At 44.5% G+C, this 13,998-nt stretch overlaps 1 protein-coding gene across 2 annotated transcripts; it reads left to right on the plus strand.

The window, feature by feature from the left end:
- Positions 1-3: 3 nt before the first annotated feature.
- On the plus strand, positions 4-6,797 carry LOC136422039 (uncharacterized). Of its 2 annotated transcripts, XM_066409660.1 has the most exons (5): positions 4-96; positions 803-1,213; positions 4,456-4,740; positions 5,006-5,063; positions 5,717-6,797. In XM_066409660.1, exons 1-5 carry the CDS (start codon positions 36-38, stop codon positions 6,477-6,479), a joined length of 1,578 nt encoding a protein of 525 aa, XP_066265757.1. In that variant the 5' UTR covers positions 4-35; the 3' UTR covers positions 6,480-6,797. The 2 variants fall into 2 exon arrangements, with proteins under 2 accessions (XP_066265757.1, XP_066265766.1); XM_066409669.1 differs by having other exon boundaries at positions 5,006-6,797.
- The last annotated feature ends 7,201 nt before the right edge of the window (positions 6,798-13,998 follow it).

Here is a 13,998-nt window from a genome sequence, read left to right on the forward strand (position 1 = left end):
GCACGCGTCTTCAGCTGTTGACTTTCATCAGAGCGATGAAGCTCCTTCAAATCATCGTGATCATCGCAGCCGCCAGACTTTTTCTATATGTTGCAGGTAAGCCAAGTTTATTTTCATCCTTCAGACCCCCATACCACCAGATGGCGCTCTAACAAACGAAAAAAAAAAGATTCAGTCTTTATCTTTCTACGAAATTCGTTGAGCGCATTGGTCAATTTTAGGTCTCAGAGAGAGCGCGGCAAGGTCGCCCCCTAGTGGAATGAGGGTCTGAATAAAAACAATACAGAGATAGAATGCCGGTGTCCGGCCAAGAAGATGGCACTAAAACATACAAGCTATACCGTGACGAAAGGAAAGTGTCATTGGACAAGCAAATGAAGATATAGGAAATGTCTGAAGTAGCGCGATTTTTTGTTCAGATTTGTTTGAGCGACCGAGTCGGTTTAAAGTTGACCACCCCTTGGCGTTTACAAACAAACATCAGTACAAGGTTTTTCATTACATTCCCATAATAAAGGAAAGGGTAATACAAATTCAATTTAGGTCGCCGGTCCAGTGAGATAGGGGTTTAACGTGGACCGTGTGGCTACTCGTACTTAAAATGCTAATAGCTTCGTGAATATCGGCCCGCGGGGGAAAATTTAGAAAGGAAATGTTCACCGAGGGTTGTGAAGAACCTCCTTGTGTAGACGTTGTCCACACATTTTGTAGAGCTCCCGCAATTACTCACACATCAATCTATCAATGTTCTTTTGATGTATTCTACAGACATTTGCTAATTTCTTTCCTTTTTCCTGTGTAGGCGTTACACCAGGAGAAGTAAGCGACCTTCTGTACAATGCACAGACCGTCTGGCGGCAGGCTAGAGATGTTCTAGATTCAGCCAGCAGTATTCAAGCCATGACAGAGCAGGAACAAGAACTTCAACGAATCGTAAGCGATATTAGAGTAATGCGGGCAAGACTGCAGCGAATACCAGGCCCAGAGCAAACACCATCCTTACATGAGCTCATGATAGAAATGCGACAACTGGAGCAAAACATAGGAACAACACTTGAGGAGTGTAGACTACAAATCGACGCCGCAACCCAGCAGAGGAACTTGCCAGCACAAGAAAACACCGGCGGTAGACCCCGATTTGTCATTGACCCAGTTTCCACGACAGAGTCATTTCACGCAGGGGTGGCCTTCAACGTTCAAGCAAGAATTCAAGGTAATCGCATGCAATATGCATATATACGCATATATAGAGAACAATTATTCTCCCACACCTCTGTTGGAAAAGGGTCTCACACACAGGGAGGATTTTCTCTCCCACTCAAGTGTTACAAATGGGTCTCACAGGCACACAGGATTTTCTCTCCCACAATAGTGTTGAAAAGGGGTCTCTCTCACACAGAAAGTTTTATCACCCATATATAGATGCTCAAATTCTATTTCACCTTCAGACAAAAAATGGTTAACAATAACAGACAGATTTTTTCCGACATGCAACAAAATATCTCTTCCACATACACAGCACCAAATTGTCTCTAAAATAACACAACATAGAATTCTCTCCCACATCCAGGCCGCACCAGCAAAAATTCTCTTACACATATACAGCGCAGAAATCTCTCCCACTTCCAGACCATTCAAGACAAATTCTCTCCCACATATACAACGCAAAATTCTCTCTCACTTCCGGACTCTTGAAGTGACAGAATCTCTATAGTCTCAACCAGACTAACTACGCCGTTTAAAGGGAGAATATTTGCCGGGACTTTGGCCATTGAGGATTACATTCGCAGGCCTAGGGTTGCAATATTTGACCCTCTCTCCGTAGCCGACTCCCTTCATACAGTTGACTCTATTCGGCCAATTTCTACTACTTTCCTAGCCACCCGCGGAGGCTGGTAGAGCCTATAATCTCTATGTCAGAGCGCGTTTTGTCCTGTAATTGAGAGCGAATTTTGTCTGAGAGCGGGAGAACTTTCGTGATGTGAGAGACATTTTACAAATGTACTGGAAGTCCGGTCAACAAAATTTTCCATGACCCTCTCTCCATCTCAAAGAATTTCATGACCCTTCCCCCACCTCGAAAAAAATTACACGTATCACTGTAAAGATGGTAGATAAACGACCCCCATTTATAAGACAGCTACTACTACTAGTACATGGACATCAGGCGTCCATTTGGGATAGCTGCTGACTCAGCAGTGCTGACGCATGCTATAAAACAACAACCGGGAACCAGCGGTTGTCTGTACCAGAGGCGGCAGTAGGAAATTCAATTGTATAGAGGGCGAGATAGTTGAGAAAATTTTGAAAGCTGGAGCCTTTGAACGGATATTTCCTGCATTTCGAGGGACAAATTTTGCGGGAAGAGGAAGCTAGGTGTAATCAAAGAGACATCTCGATTTGTAAAAAGAAATACAGATTGACTTTTTGGGGGCGACGCCCTCCGACATATTTTTCGCCGCGGGAGGCGCAACATGCACCCACAGGAAAATCTAAAAATCTTGAACCATGGAACCATTGACATCTTGAACTATTTTCCGAATTTTGATGAGCAAGTTCTGCTAGTAAACAAAGTAAATTTAATGACATCTCTATATGTGACAAAAATACAGAAGAGCTTCATCTTAATTTTTGGCATTTTCCACAGGGAATTTTCAAGAGCAAATTTTGCTGATAAAATATACACAGAGGGGAGTTTTTAGGGGCGACATATATTCCCGACATATTTTTATCGTAGGAGCGTAGGCCCTGTAAGCCCGGTAATGCTTCCGTCACATTTCCAATCGGGGGCACGGGCGGGCTGTTTGCGAAAACGAATAATACAAGGTGAATAACAATAAAATACACTATATATGGCTAGGAGTAATTTTATTACGTTTTGTGTCTTTTGTTGTCTTTTATATCATATTTTTCGTTCCCACAAACTGCCAGGGCGGGGCCCGGATTGGAATTGGGACCGAAGCATAAGCCCGGGTTAGCCCGGTACGCGCTCGCAAAACTAACATGCCTTTCCCCCCGTGAAATTTTTGAAATTCAAACTCTATTTTCAAAGCCGAATAATCCACATTGTGTAAAGTGGGTCAACCTGCAGTACATGCTAACCTAGCACGTGATTTTTGGTCGCCCTGACACACAAGGAACTGTAGCTTTAACGACTAGTCGACGTCAAAACCAAACTTCTTCCTCATCTTTGTTTACGTTTTGAAAAACTGACCTGAGAAACACACATCTCTCAGGTTGTCAAACCTTACTACAGTCCTGCGATGTTGCGTAGTCAATGAATATAGTCCGACATTTTTTTTTTGTACTTCTGCATTTACCATCTGCAACTACAGAAGTCACTGGAATCAAATAAGAATCTGGAAACAGCACTGAAAAGTCCGCCAACAGTCCCAGCACAGCAAGACTATGTGGCAATGTATACGGTTTCGTGAGCTTAGCTCCGCCCCCACTCTAAATTTCCCGCGAAAAATGGATCACTGCCTTTCTAGTGACACACCCACAGCAAAACTTCTAAAGATATCAAAGGCGCACCACTGTCCACCACTCCGCCACCATGGTAAACAAACTCCAACAGCCCAGGATGTTTGCTCGAGAACCTTGTGCAAGGGGGCACCCCACCCGGGAACTTATCAAATGAAAGTCTATCCGACGTGTATGAAACTAAATTGATAGAACTTTAATAATGATACCGCTTTGGATCCCTTTTGATTTTGTATACAGCGGGACAAGGGGATCCTGTGCTGTGGTATCAGATTTGAAAAGGGGGAGGGCGTTCTAAGACGCTGTTATATTTGGTGAGACCACACCGCGGTAATATCAGTATTTCAAGCCAGGTTTATCGTGACATAGACTAACCAAGACCCATGTATAGCCAATGAGTATATCAAACCTCCTTGGTATAGCGTTATCATGTGTAAAACAAGTAAGTCTGCGTGGCGGTTGTTGAAATAATACTAGTATACTTTCTGTAAGAGATGCCACTACGCAATGCCATTGCGTCGAACGGAGCCATGATTTTTGTTTTTGTAATTCAATGGCATTTTCCCTTGTATTTACTTACTTCCTCCTGGTTTAAAAAAAAACAACATATTATTGACTATCTTGTCAGTTACATTTTGGTTATTTAGCCATTACCTGTTTTGTTCATACTGGAACTCAATGTTCTGTAGGTCCTAAGCAAACGCTATTTCCTTCACTGTCGAAATGTGTCTGGCGGACACTTGAAACGTCTTTAAATAAAACGGTAATTCATTGATATAGATTCAATTACAATTTCATTCTTCATAATGTTTATTGCACAACAATTCAATTTTTTTCTCCTTGACCCTCCCCCACCAACGCAACACCCATTCCCCCGCTAGATATCGTATGGTCCCTTAGGTAGTAAAGCGTCGATAAAAAAAGCAAGCATTGGTAGTTAAAACTGAATTCCGGACGTATTTCATTCCACAGGAGTGTCAGAGTCGACCATGTACAGACGGAGAAGGGAGCATGGGTTAGTGCAAGGAAATCGATACAGCAACATATCTGACGCCGACTTAGACCTGGAGATGGCACGCATTTTGGAAGGAGACCCAAACTGTGGGAGGTCAATGGCAGTGGGGGCGTTGCGACGTGAAAGAATAAATGTTCAAAGAAGAAGAGTTTCTGAGTCATTGCGACGTGTAGGCGGCCCTCGGGTAGAGGCGCGGTTCCCGATACCAGTTAGAAGGCAACGTTACAGGGCAGTATGTCCAGGTAAGGCTCTTGATATGTAAGATGCTTCAAGCATCTCTGTGCTAACTTCTTTACATATCTTCTTCCGAAACCGATCATTTGCAATCAAATAATATGTCATCAACCCCCAACCATTTGTGGTAGCATGCGCTAGTCAAGCTGGTGGGAACCTCCATAGCAGGCTTTGTGATCTTTTTTGGCTTTTTGACTTATAATATGTTTTAGAACGTTTTGTGAATGACTATTTCTAGACAAGTAATGCCCAAATATAACTCTACCTTTTCAGGATGGGTCTGGCATATCGATAGCTACCATAAGTTGAACGGACACCCAAGAAGAGACAAGTACGTACACGAATGATAACTGAATTATTATGTTTCATTACCAAGAAGGTTATATTTTAGGTAGCGTTTGTATGGATGTGTGGATGTCCGGATGTGGATGAACAACCATCCCTCGAGAAGGCCTGGATGAATGTTGATATTTGAATGTGGATAAGTTTTGATGCGACATGAAAATGATTAAGTTTCAAGTTACCTCTCCTAGCGGTTTGTTACGGTACTGCAGAGGAACCTCCGGTTTTGTTACGGTACTGCAGATGAACTTCCAGTTTTGATATCTCGTGTTCTAGACATGCCATGGTCGTGGTTTTTGAGTGTCGGTAGATAGCTCTTGGGACAGAGAATAAGACACAGTTAACATTTGTTCTTATCACTTCTAGGGGATACTCTCCCGGTTATAACCAGTTGCAGCACACAGGGCATGTTTCTGTATCCCTGTTTAAACCGGGACTGGCAGCCTAATGGTTAATGCTGGAAATGTATACCCCATCTGCATAACTAATGACAAAATTTTATTAAAGTAATAGAATTTGAACATTAACACCGGAACAAGGTATACAAGGTATATTTCCCCTCTTGGATCTAGTACACCATTTTTACTTTATGATATTGCTAAGGACAACATAAATTTTACAATCTTCCTGTATTTCCTTCAGCCGGCATGCAGTACGTTGGGGCATTTCGGTGCAAGGCGCTGTGGATGGTTATTCAAAGACGTGCACGTTTCTCATGGCCGCGGGATGCAACACGGCCGACCAAATGAAGAGGTGCTTTCTCTTGGGCGTCAGGGAATATGGATTTCCCAGTAGGATAAGAACCGACGGGGGGTCGGAGAATGTTGAGATTGGTAGATTTATGGTTGAACTGAGGGGGGCCAGACATAACGCACATTTCACGGGTTCGAGTGTGCATAATGTGCCAATTGAGCGATATTGGGGAATAGTGGGGCCGCATTGCACCAATCGCTTTAAGCTGCTCTTTCAACAATTCGAAGAAGAGGGCATTTTAGATACGTTATCAGACGTAGATATTTTTGCACTACATTTTGTATATCTTCCTATAATCAACGCAGCCCTGGAGGAATGTAGACAAACAACCAATAACCGTCCCATCCGAACAGCGGGAAACATGTCCCCAAATCAAATGAGAATCACCGGGTATGAATTATACAGGAATTCGGGGTATACGTCTGTCCATGAACACTTCAATGGACCTCCTATTGACGTGGAAACTCTTATAGAAAATGAAGGCGAGGAAGACTATCTCATGCGAATATGTCGACATGGTGAATTAGAGATCCAACAGGAATGTATTGATGCACTTTTCAGGGAGGTTTTACCCTTTGAACCACAAAACGGGAATGGGAGGGATAAGTTTTTACTGGCAAAAACCATCATCCTACATTACGAGGATAACTAGTCGCCTTCATTGTTCGTAAGAGTTTGGACGCCATGTTTTGTTATTCACTTACATGTTAAACCTTTTTATCATCTTTTTAAAGTAATTTTCTGTTCTTCGTTGTATTTAGTTAAAATAGTAGGTATAGCGTGGAGAACTTTGTTCCAATACAACGCAAACGACGTAGCATGTAGCATAGATCCGTTTAAAATATTGTTCTGTGATGCTGTTGCACAATGATTGTACTTAAATGTAAACTTACGTCATCTTTTCCACGTTAGAGACCCAAAATGTCGGTAAAGTAGTTACCATATGTTGAATATTTCATGTACTGGTGAAACCGAGTTATGTGTAAGCTCCCTTGTCACAAACATCTAGAACTGTGTGAATGTATGGTAATGGTATATGATGTTTTATAAAGATCAAATAAAATGACGATACAGAACAGCATTATCTTTCCGCTCTCCTCGTGCGTTGCTTTATGGATTTGACCTACATGCGAATATTGAACTTGACTTTACTGGTGCTGTGTTGGTAAAGAACGTAAGCTTGTATAAATGACTTTAAATAATCTTGGGATACCTTACTTTACATTAGGCAAACGTTTAGAAACTCTATTTCGCTAGGGTGCAAGACTTCTAAAGCTGCAGTTAGAAAGGTGCAAGACTTCTAAAGCTGCAGTTAGATAGTACTGCTTCGATACGTTTAGATGATGGCATAAACCTACTTAGTACCTGAACATTTAAAGAGGTTTAGACGCAATGGATTTACGATACGTTTAGATGATGGCATAAACCTACTTAGTACCTGAACATTTAAAGTGGTTTAGACGCAATGGATTTACGATACGTTTAGATGATGGCATAAACCTACTTAGTACCTGAACATTTAAAGAGGTTTAGACGCAATGGATTTACGATACGTTTAGATGATGGCATAAACCTACTTAGTACCTGAACATTTAGACGCAATGGATTTACACACCGCTACCTGAACCGCCACGAACCATGCACAAACTTTTTGACAAACACAAGGCAGACTGTCGTGGCGGATTGTAGTGGTACTGCACGTGTCAGCTTACGTGAAATACTAGTACAATGTCGCCATATCTGCTTTGCGGAGTCAGGCAGTACTGCAGGGTTGCCCAAATGCAGCGCACCGTACCCACCCAATATATTGTAGTGGGATTAATACATTGTACTGGGGTGAAATACATTGTACTGGGTGTATACAGTGAAATACATTGTACTGGGGTGAAATACATTGTACTGGGTCTATACAGTGAAACACATTGTACTGGGGTGAAATACACTGTACTGGGTCTAATACACGCTGTATTTCGCAAATACACTGTATCTGGGTGAAATACGGTGTATTTGCGAAATACAGTGTATTTGGGTGAAATACAGTGTATTTGGCGAAATACAATGTATTAGCGAAATACACTGTATTTGGGTGAAATACGTTGTATTTGGCGAAATACAGTGCATCTGGCGAAAGACGCTGTATTTCGCAAATATTGGGGTGAAATACGGTGTATTTGCGAAATACAGTGTATTTGGGTGAAATACAGTGTATTTGGCGAAATACAGTGTATTAGCGAAATACAGTGTATTTGGGTGAAATACAGTGTATTTGGCGAAATACAGTGTATTAGCGAAATACAGTGTATTCAAAAGCCAAATACACTGTATTTCGCCCAAATACAATGTATTTCGCTTTTGACTGGTATGAACCGCCATACAGCCCGACCAACATCAGTTTATATATTCAGGGGCAAAGACGCCTTACATAACATAACGCACGCGGAGGAAACCGTCTCTCACGTCACCGGCTGAAGTGATTCGTCTCAAAACAAAGTGGATGTTCCAGAAAATGTGTCCCATCGCTAAAAGCTAAGTTTGTCACACTAACGTCCACAAGCCCGCGCCAATTCCGTATCTTGGTTCACGGAGGTTTGAAGAAAATTAATGGCGCGGGCAGGTGAAATAAACATAACAGATATGTAAAAAAACTGAATTTTTGCTGTAGTACCATAAACTGCCAATAGGGGATTCTTCAAATAGAAAGGGGGCTGTCAGCAGCCTAACAGTTGAGCTTCTGATTCCAATTAGTTGCTAACTGGGAGTCACCGGTTCAAGTCCCGGGGTCAGGACATCTCTTTCGGAAGGGACGTAAAATCAAGGGGAAGGGCCAGCAACCCCTCCCTGTACAAATATACCCTGCTACAGAAATAGCAAAGAAACTTTCTACCCTATGTGCCACAAGGCACTTCAAAGAAGGAACAAACAAAAGGATTTGAAAAAAGACGCTGTGAATTCAAGAACCGAAATATCAATTTGATGTGGCCTAACAAGCTGGGAAAGTGTGACGCCAGTGACGCAGGATGACGTGCGTGTACGTACGGTTTAATTGGGGTAAGTGGTTCGTGTTGAAAACGTGTACGTTTTCCCAGGGCGCGCCGGCGTGCACGAGACGACTGTTTCTTACACTTACCATGAAATCCAGACGGAAATGATTTTGTTGGAACAATCTGGTCGTCTGGTGACGGCGCTTTGAACGTTTTTTGGCGGTCATGATTAATGAGGTCACACAGACTTGTGCCCGCATTAATTTTCGTCCATTTCAAAAGTTTGCGACCATAGATGCAGACCTAACAAAGAAACTGCAAGATCGGCAAAGAAATGCCGTAAAGGACACACTGCGGCTTCTGGGATATTTTTGGGCCCGGCCTGGACCCCAGATCATTTCAGCTTAAAATCAACGCGGGACTCGGTAACAAATAGACACCGTGAGATAATCGTGGGAACACCTGGTTCCAATTAGTTGCAAACTGGAAGACCCCGCCGTTCAATTCTGGATCAGGACATCTCGGTTGAGGCTTCACCTGAAAGGACGTTAAAATGGGGGTCCCATGTTCGAGGAGGTGCATCGAGCATGTTAAAGGGGGAAGGGCTAGCAACCCCTCCCTGTAAAAATATATCCTGCTACTGAAACAGCAAAGAAACTTGCTGACCTACGTGCCTCTAAACACTACACGGGTCTAAACGAACGAACGATATTTTACTTCCTGCCTTTAATTGAGCATGGTGGTGCTACGATTCCAGATATCCTCATCACTTCTCCCAACGTTATAGCTATGCGCTGGCGCTGTGCAATCAGAAAAAAACTGCCATAACGGAAACCTTTCAATGACTTTCAGACAGTTAACGACTATTTCCTGGCTCGGCGCCGGAAGAAAGTCGTCGCCGGTATCCGCGTCCTGACAACACACCGATTTCCTTCCCCTTTACATTTCCTGAACACATCGCCGGTAACACGGAACGCAAGCGAGACAAAAGACTGGCGGGGACGCGGCTTCCGATAGCGGCGTACATGGCCCAGATTGACCGTAATTTTCCGCCGTGGGTTACTTAGAAACTTTAGAATGCTTTCGCGAGGCTGTGTGCCGTTCAAATTGTCCGGAAGCCTGCAATTGCCAGCCGCTTTAAGTGCGATCTAAGCTGACCCGCTGTGCCCCGAATGAGAGCCAAATTGACACTTAGCATCTTTCCTTGGTGCTGAAAGGAGTATCCATTAAGTTAGACTGGGAATGAAACATGACTCCCTTCCGTTATGTTGCAGTGCGGTGCGGCTTCGCTACGGCTAAGCACACCGGGTCACCCCTACTACCTTCTCAATAAGTGTGTTGGGTTCTTTGACGTTTGACGCCATATGCTCCCTCATACACGGGACCGCCGGCTTTACGTCCCCATCCGAAAGGACGATGCGACGCTTTTCCAGTCGTGTCCAAACCCGGGCGCGAATCGGAAATTTGATCCATGCAGATCCGGCGAGTAGAACAGTGCGCAGACTACTTTATCAAGTGAACATCCCTTTTACAAAAACCTACAAAACGGTAAAGCGGTCCCCAGTACTGTAAATGCAGAAATTTCGCGGTGGTTTTGTATTCGCGGTTTTCGTAGCGACGTTTCACCGCGAATTTAAAACCACCGCGAATATTTATGTCCAATACTGTAGCCGTGACTATAGCGCTGCCGCAAACTTAAACTTAGCGCGAAACAAAAAGCACGCGAACTTAAATGTATTTACAGTATGTGGCAAAGCGTAGTGACTTTCCTATAGCTTAGCACCGCTCGCGTTCTAGCCAGGCACACCGGGCGGGCTACTGATCTTGTCGACAATTGTGGGTCTTTCAAGAGCGTTTAAGATGGGCTGCTCACAAAATGTACCCATACTAGTCTCCAAGCAGATGTAAGGGTCCTTATATCTGCTTGGAGAAGAGTTAAAGGCACCCAGGGCATTTTATGAGGCTTGAAAACTGGAAATATTCTAGTTGCTGTAATCCTTATGAAATTGACATTTAATGCCACTGTTTACCACATCTGCGTGCGGATTTTTTATCAAAAGTGCTCAAAATCGGCACAAAAATAAGCTACATGGTGATCTTTTAGTTTCACGCGCCTAGTGTAAATAGACCGATACCATAGCCCCGCCCACCTCCGTCAAAACCTGAGTTTTTGTATTCAAGTTTCAAGCCTCATAAAATGCTCTGGATGCCTTTAATGCCACTGTACTGCAGAACTAGAGGAATGTTTTGCCTAGGGCCATGGTTTGTTCGGGGAGTTCTGAGCATTGACATTTTGTTGTGCGAAGAATTAAAAGATTAGCGAGAATCATACCTACCGCATCCTCCTACGCAGGGCTATCCCGCGGTAAATATCAACTGAGACTGCAGGGCATATCGTAATACACCTGGTATTTCCAAACTCCAGGAGGCCATAGTCACATGGATCAGACAAACATATCTTACAAAAGGGCAGTAGTTAGAGGGTTTATAAAGGAAAGGGTGAAGGTATCCTATAGCCTTTTTGAGGCCGTAGCGGTATTGGACAGCGGAGCCCATCCCTCTCCTTCCACCACCTTCTACCTCCTCAACTTAATGCTAGGGTCACATTTCCAAGCCGAGTCCTGACCGGGCAGCTTTTGGGAACGAAAACTATGATATAAAAGACAACAAAACACACAAAACTTTTTTAAAATTATTCCTTACCATACATTATGTATATTCTTGATATGCATATTTTACTCTTTGTTTTCTCAAACAGCCCGGTCGGGCCCCGGCTTGATAATGTGACCCTAGCATAAGTCAGGTACCCATTTCTACACCTGGGTGGAGTGAGGAAAGTCGTGTAAAGTGCCTTTCCCAGGGACACAATGACAGGAATCGAACCATTGACCTTTCGATCTCGTGTCCGCTATCCTAGCTATTCGACGCCACAGCTGGGGTTTACAGTTTCTAGAGAGTGGGAGACAGTGGGGGCTTTTAGCACGGCAAAGGACTCAGACGAGTATGCCTCTTCGTTCGCCGTCACCTTTACCCTAGTTTGCTCTAAAGCAGGTGGTACTTATAGAGCTAACAGTCCCCTGGGAAGAGAGAGCAGAAGAGGCACATGAGAGAAAGGCATTGAAGTACCAGGAGTTAGTCCACATGTGCAAAGAAAGAGGATGAAAAGCGAGCTGTTACCCCGTGGAAGTAGGAACGAACGAAAGGGTTCATCAGCCAATCCATGTGGAAGGCACTAGGTGCTACAGGTGTGAAGGCAAGAGAAGGAGGGAAACAACTAAAAAGCTAGCGGAAGAAGCGGAGAAGGTGTCCCGCTGGCTGTGGTTCAGAAGTGGAGACAAACCAAACAGTGGAAAACTCTCGGCTAGCAGTACCTGGCCAGTACTGCTGCCCCGCCTCCCGGAGGAGGTACTGTGTGCTATGGTGGGCTGATCTGCCGGTGTGTTTTGTACAGCTCCTCCCATGGCCAGGTTGACAGGGGTATTGCTGTGTGCTATGGTGGGCTGATCTGCCGGTGTGTTTTGTACAGCTCCTCCCATGGCCAGGTTGACAGGGGTATTACCGTGTGCTATGGTGGACTGATCTGCCGGTGTGTTTTGTACAGCTCCTCCCATGGCCAGGTTGACAGGGGTATTACCGTGTGCTATGGTGGACTGATCTGCTGGTGTGTTTTGTACAGCTCCTCCCATGGCCAGGTTGACAGGGTTATTGCTGTGTGCTATGGTGGGCTGATCTGCCGGTGTGTTTTGTACAGCTCCTCCCTGCAGGTTTGGGGTATTTGGCGGCACACGTTGTCCATCCTGTGGATTCTCCCGGTTGCCCCGTATCATGGTGACAAGTTCAGTTACATGTAGTATCCGATAGATAGCTGTCATGTTTTGCCAGATTCCCTCCCTCAAGTCTGGTGTGCGGGTGATACTTACAATCGGGTTGATTGCTGAGTTCAAAGCCATTAGCACGACCATCCCACGTGCTCCAGTTGGGAGTGGGCAGTTCTTTATATTGCGACATAATGGGATGAGGATTAGAGGTAGAAGCCAGAAGATAAATGCAACCCCCACATGGATCAGTACTGTCTTTATCTTGTTCAGACTTTTCTGGCATTTTCTTTCCGCCTCATTTTGTGCCAGATTGTGAGGCTGAGTCCTGTTTTGTGTGGGATTATTGCCTTGGAGTGCCTGGGCCCTTGCTGGTTGCCTAAATCTGTTCTTTTGGCGTTGTTTCAGAGCAATAAATGCACTTATGGTTGTAAACAATGACGTGCAAGCCAGGAGTAGGATTATTGCGCTACCGAGAACGAAGTAGGCAGTGGGGTAAAAGGAAGAACAGTTTGGTGAGGGCATATCCAGACAGTTCCAACCCATACTGGGTGTAAGACCTAACAAGGACAGAACTAGCCATGTACAGATGATAGCTACGCATGCATTACGTTTAGCAGTGTCAGCGTGGTTGTGGAAGTATGTGGGATACCTTACAGCAACATAGGAGTTAATTGACTGAAGCGCTAGAGCGGATGAAGACAGAACCTGACTACTAAACACTACAGTTGCAATGTTCATTCTGCTGTACTGACTGTTCACTCCCAACTGGTTTACTGTAGAAAAGCACAGAAGAGCAATACCTGCAAGGATGTCCGCCGAGGTAAGATTTGCCATGTAGAGGAAGAAAGGGTTGTGGAGGTCTCGGTTTCCAATGATCCCCCATAGCACAACAGCATTAGTGATGATGATGAAAACTGCTGTCAGGAAACAGATGACAGTGATCGCAGCGCCAGACTTTATTAAGTACATGGAACAGGCTTCCTCGGCCTGGTTGTAGGGCAAGGCTGTGTTCTGCAAGTGCCACAGGATACAGAGGAGCCGCCCAGGAAACTCGTGAACTGACGTCTTGTTAAACTCCACCGGAAGGACAGAGCTGTTGTTGACCATGGTGGAGCTGATTCTGGTCAGATGCAGCCTGAGGGATGGACTTCAGCGGGATGTGAGATGACTGATGAGCAGTGGACTGTCAGACAGGGGGTGATCAGAAGAAGGCAGGAGGCAGAGTGTAGCCGCACCTAATCAAGAAGGCTGTCAGTTCTGTGAGAGAAGGACAGAGCTGTTGTTGACCATGGTGGAGCTGATTCTGGTCAAACGCAGTCTGAGAGACAGATGTCTGTGGGACGTCAGGTTTTTGTCAGTGGACACCCGATGT

The sequence above is a fragment of the Branchiostoma lanceolatum genome, chromosome 1, assembly GCF_035083965.1.
Source record: "Branchiostoma lanceolatum isolate klBraLanc5 chromosome 1, klBraLanc5.hap2, whole genome shotgun sequence".
NCBI lineage: Eukaryota > Metazoa > Chordata > Leptocardii > Amphioxiformes > Branchiostomatidae > Branchiostoma > Branchiostoma lanceolatum.

What these genes read in the sequence shown, in the direction of transcription:
- LOC136422039 (XM_066409660.1), top strand. Translation starts at nt 36, where the DNA reads ATGAAGCTCCTTCAAATCATCGTGATCATCGCAGCCGCCAGACTTTTT. An exon ending in CGTTCAAGCAAGAATTCAAG is followed by an intron (nt 1,214 to 4,455) that starts GTAATCGCATGC and finishes TTCATTCCACAG; the next exon opens with GAGTGTCAGAGTCGACCATG. An exon ending in GGACACCCAAGAAGAGACAA is followed by an intron (nt 5,064 to 5,716) that starts GTACGTACACGA and finishes TATTTCCTTCAG; the next exon opens with CCGGCATGCAGTACGTTGGG.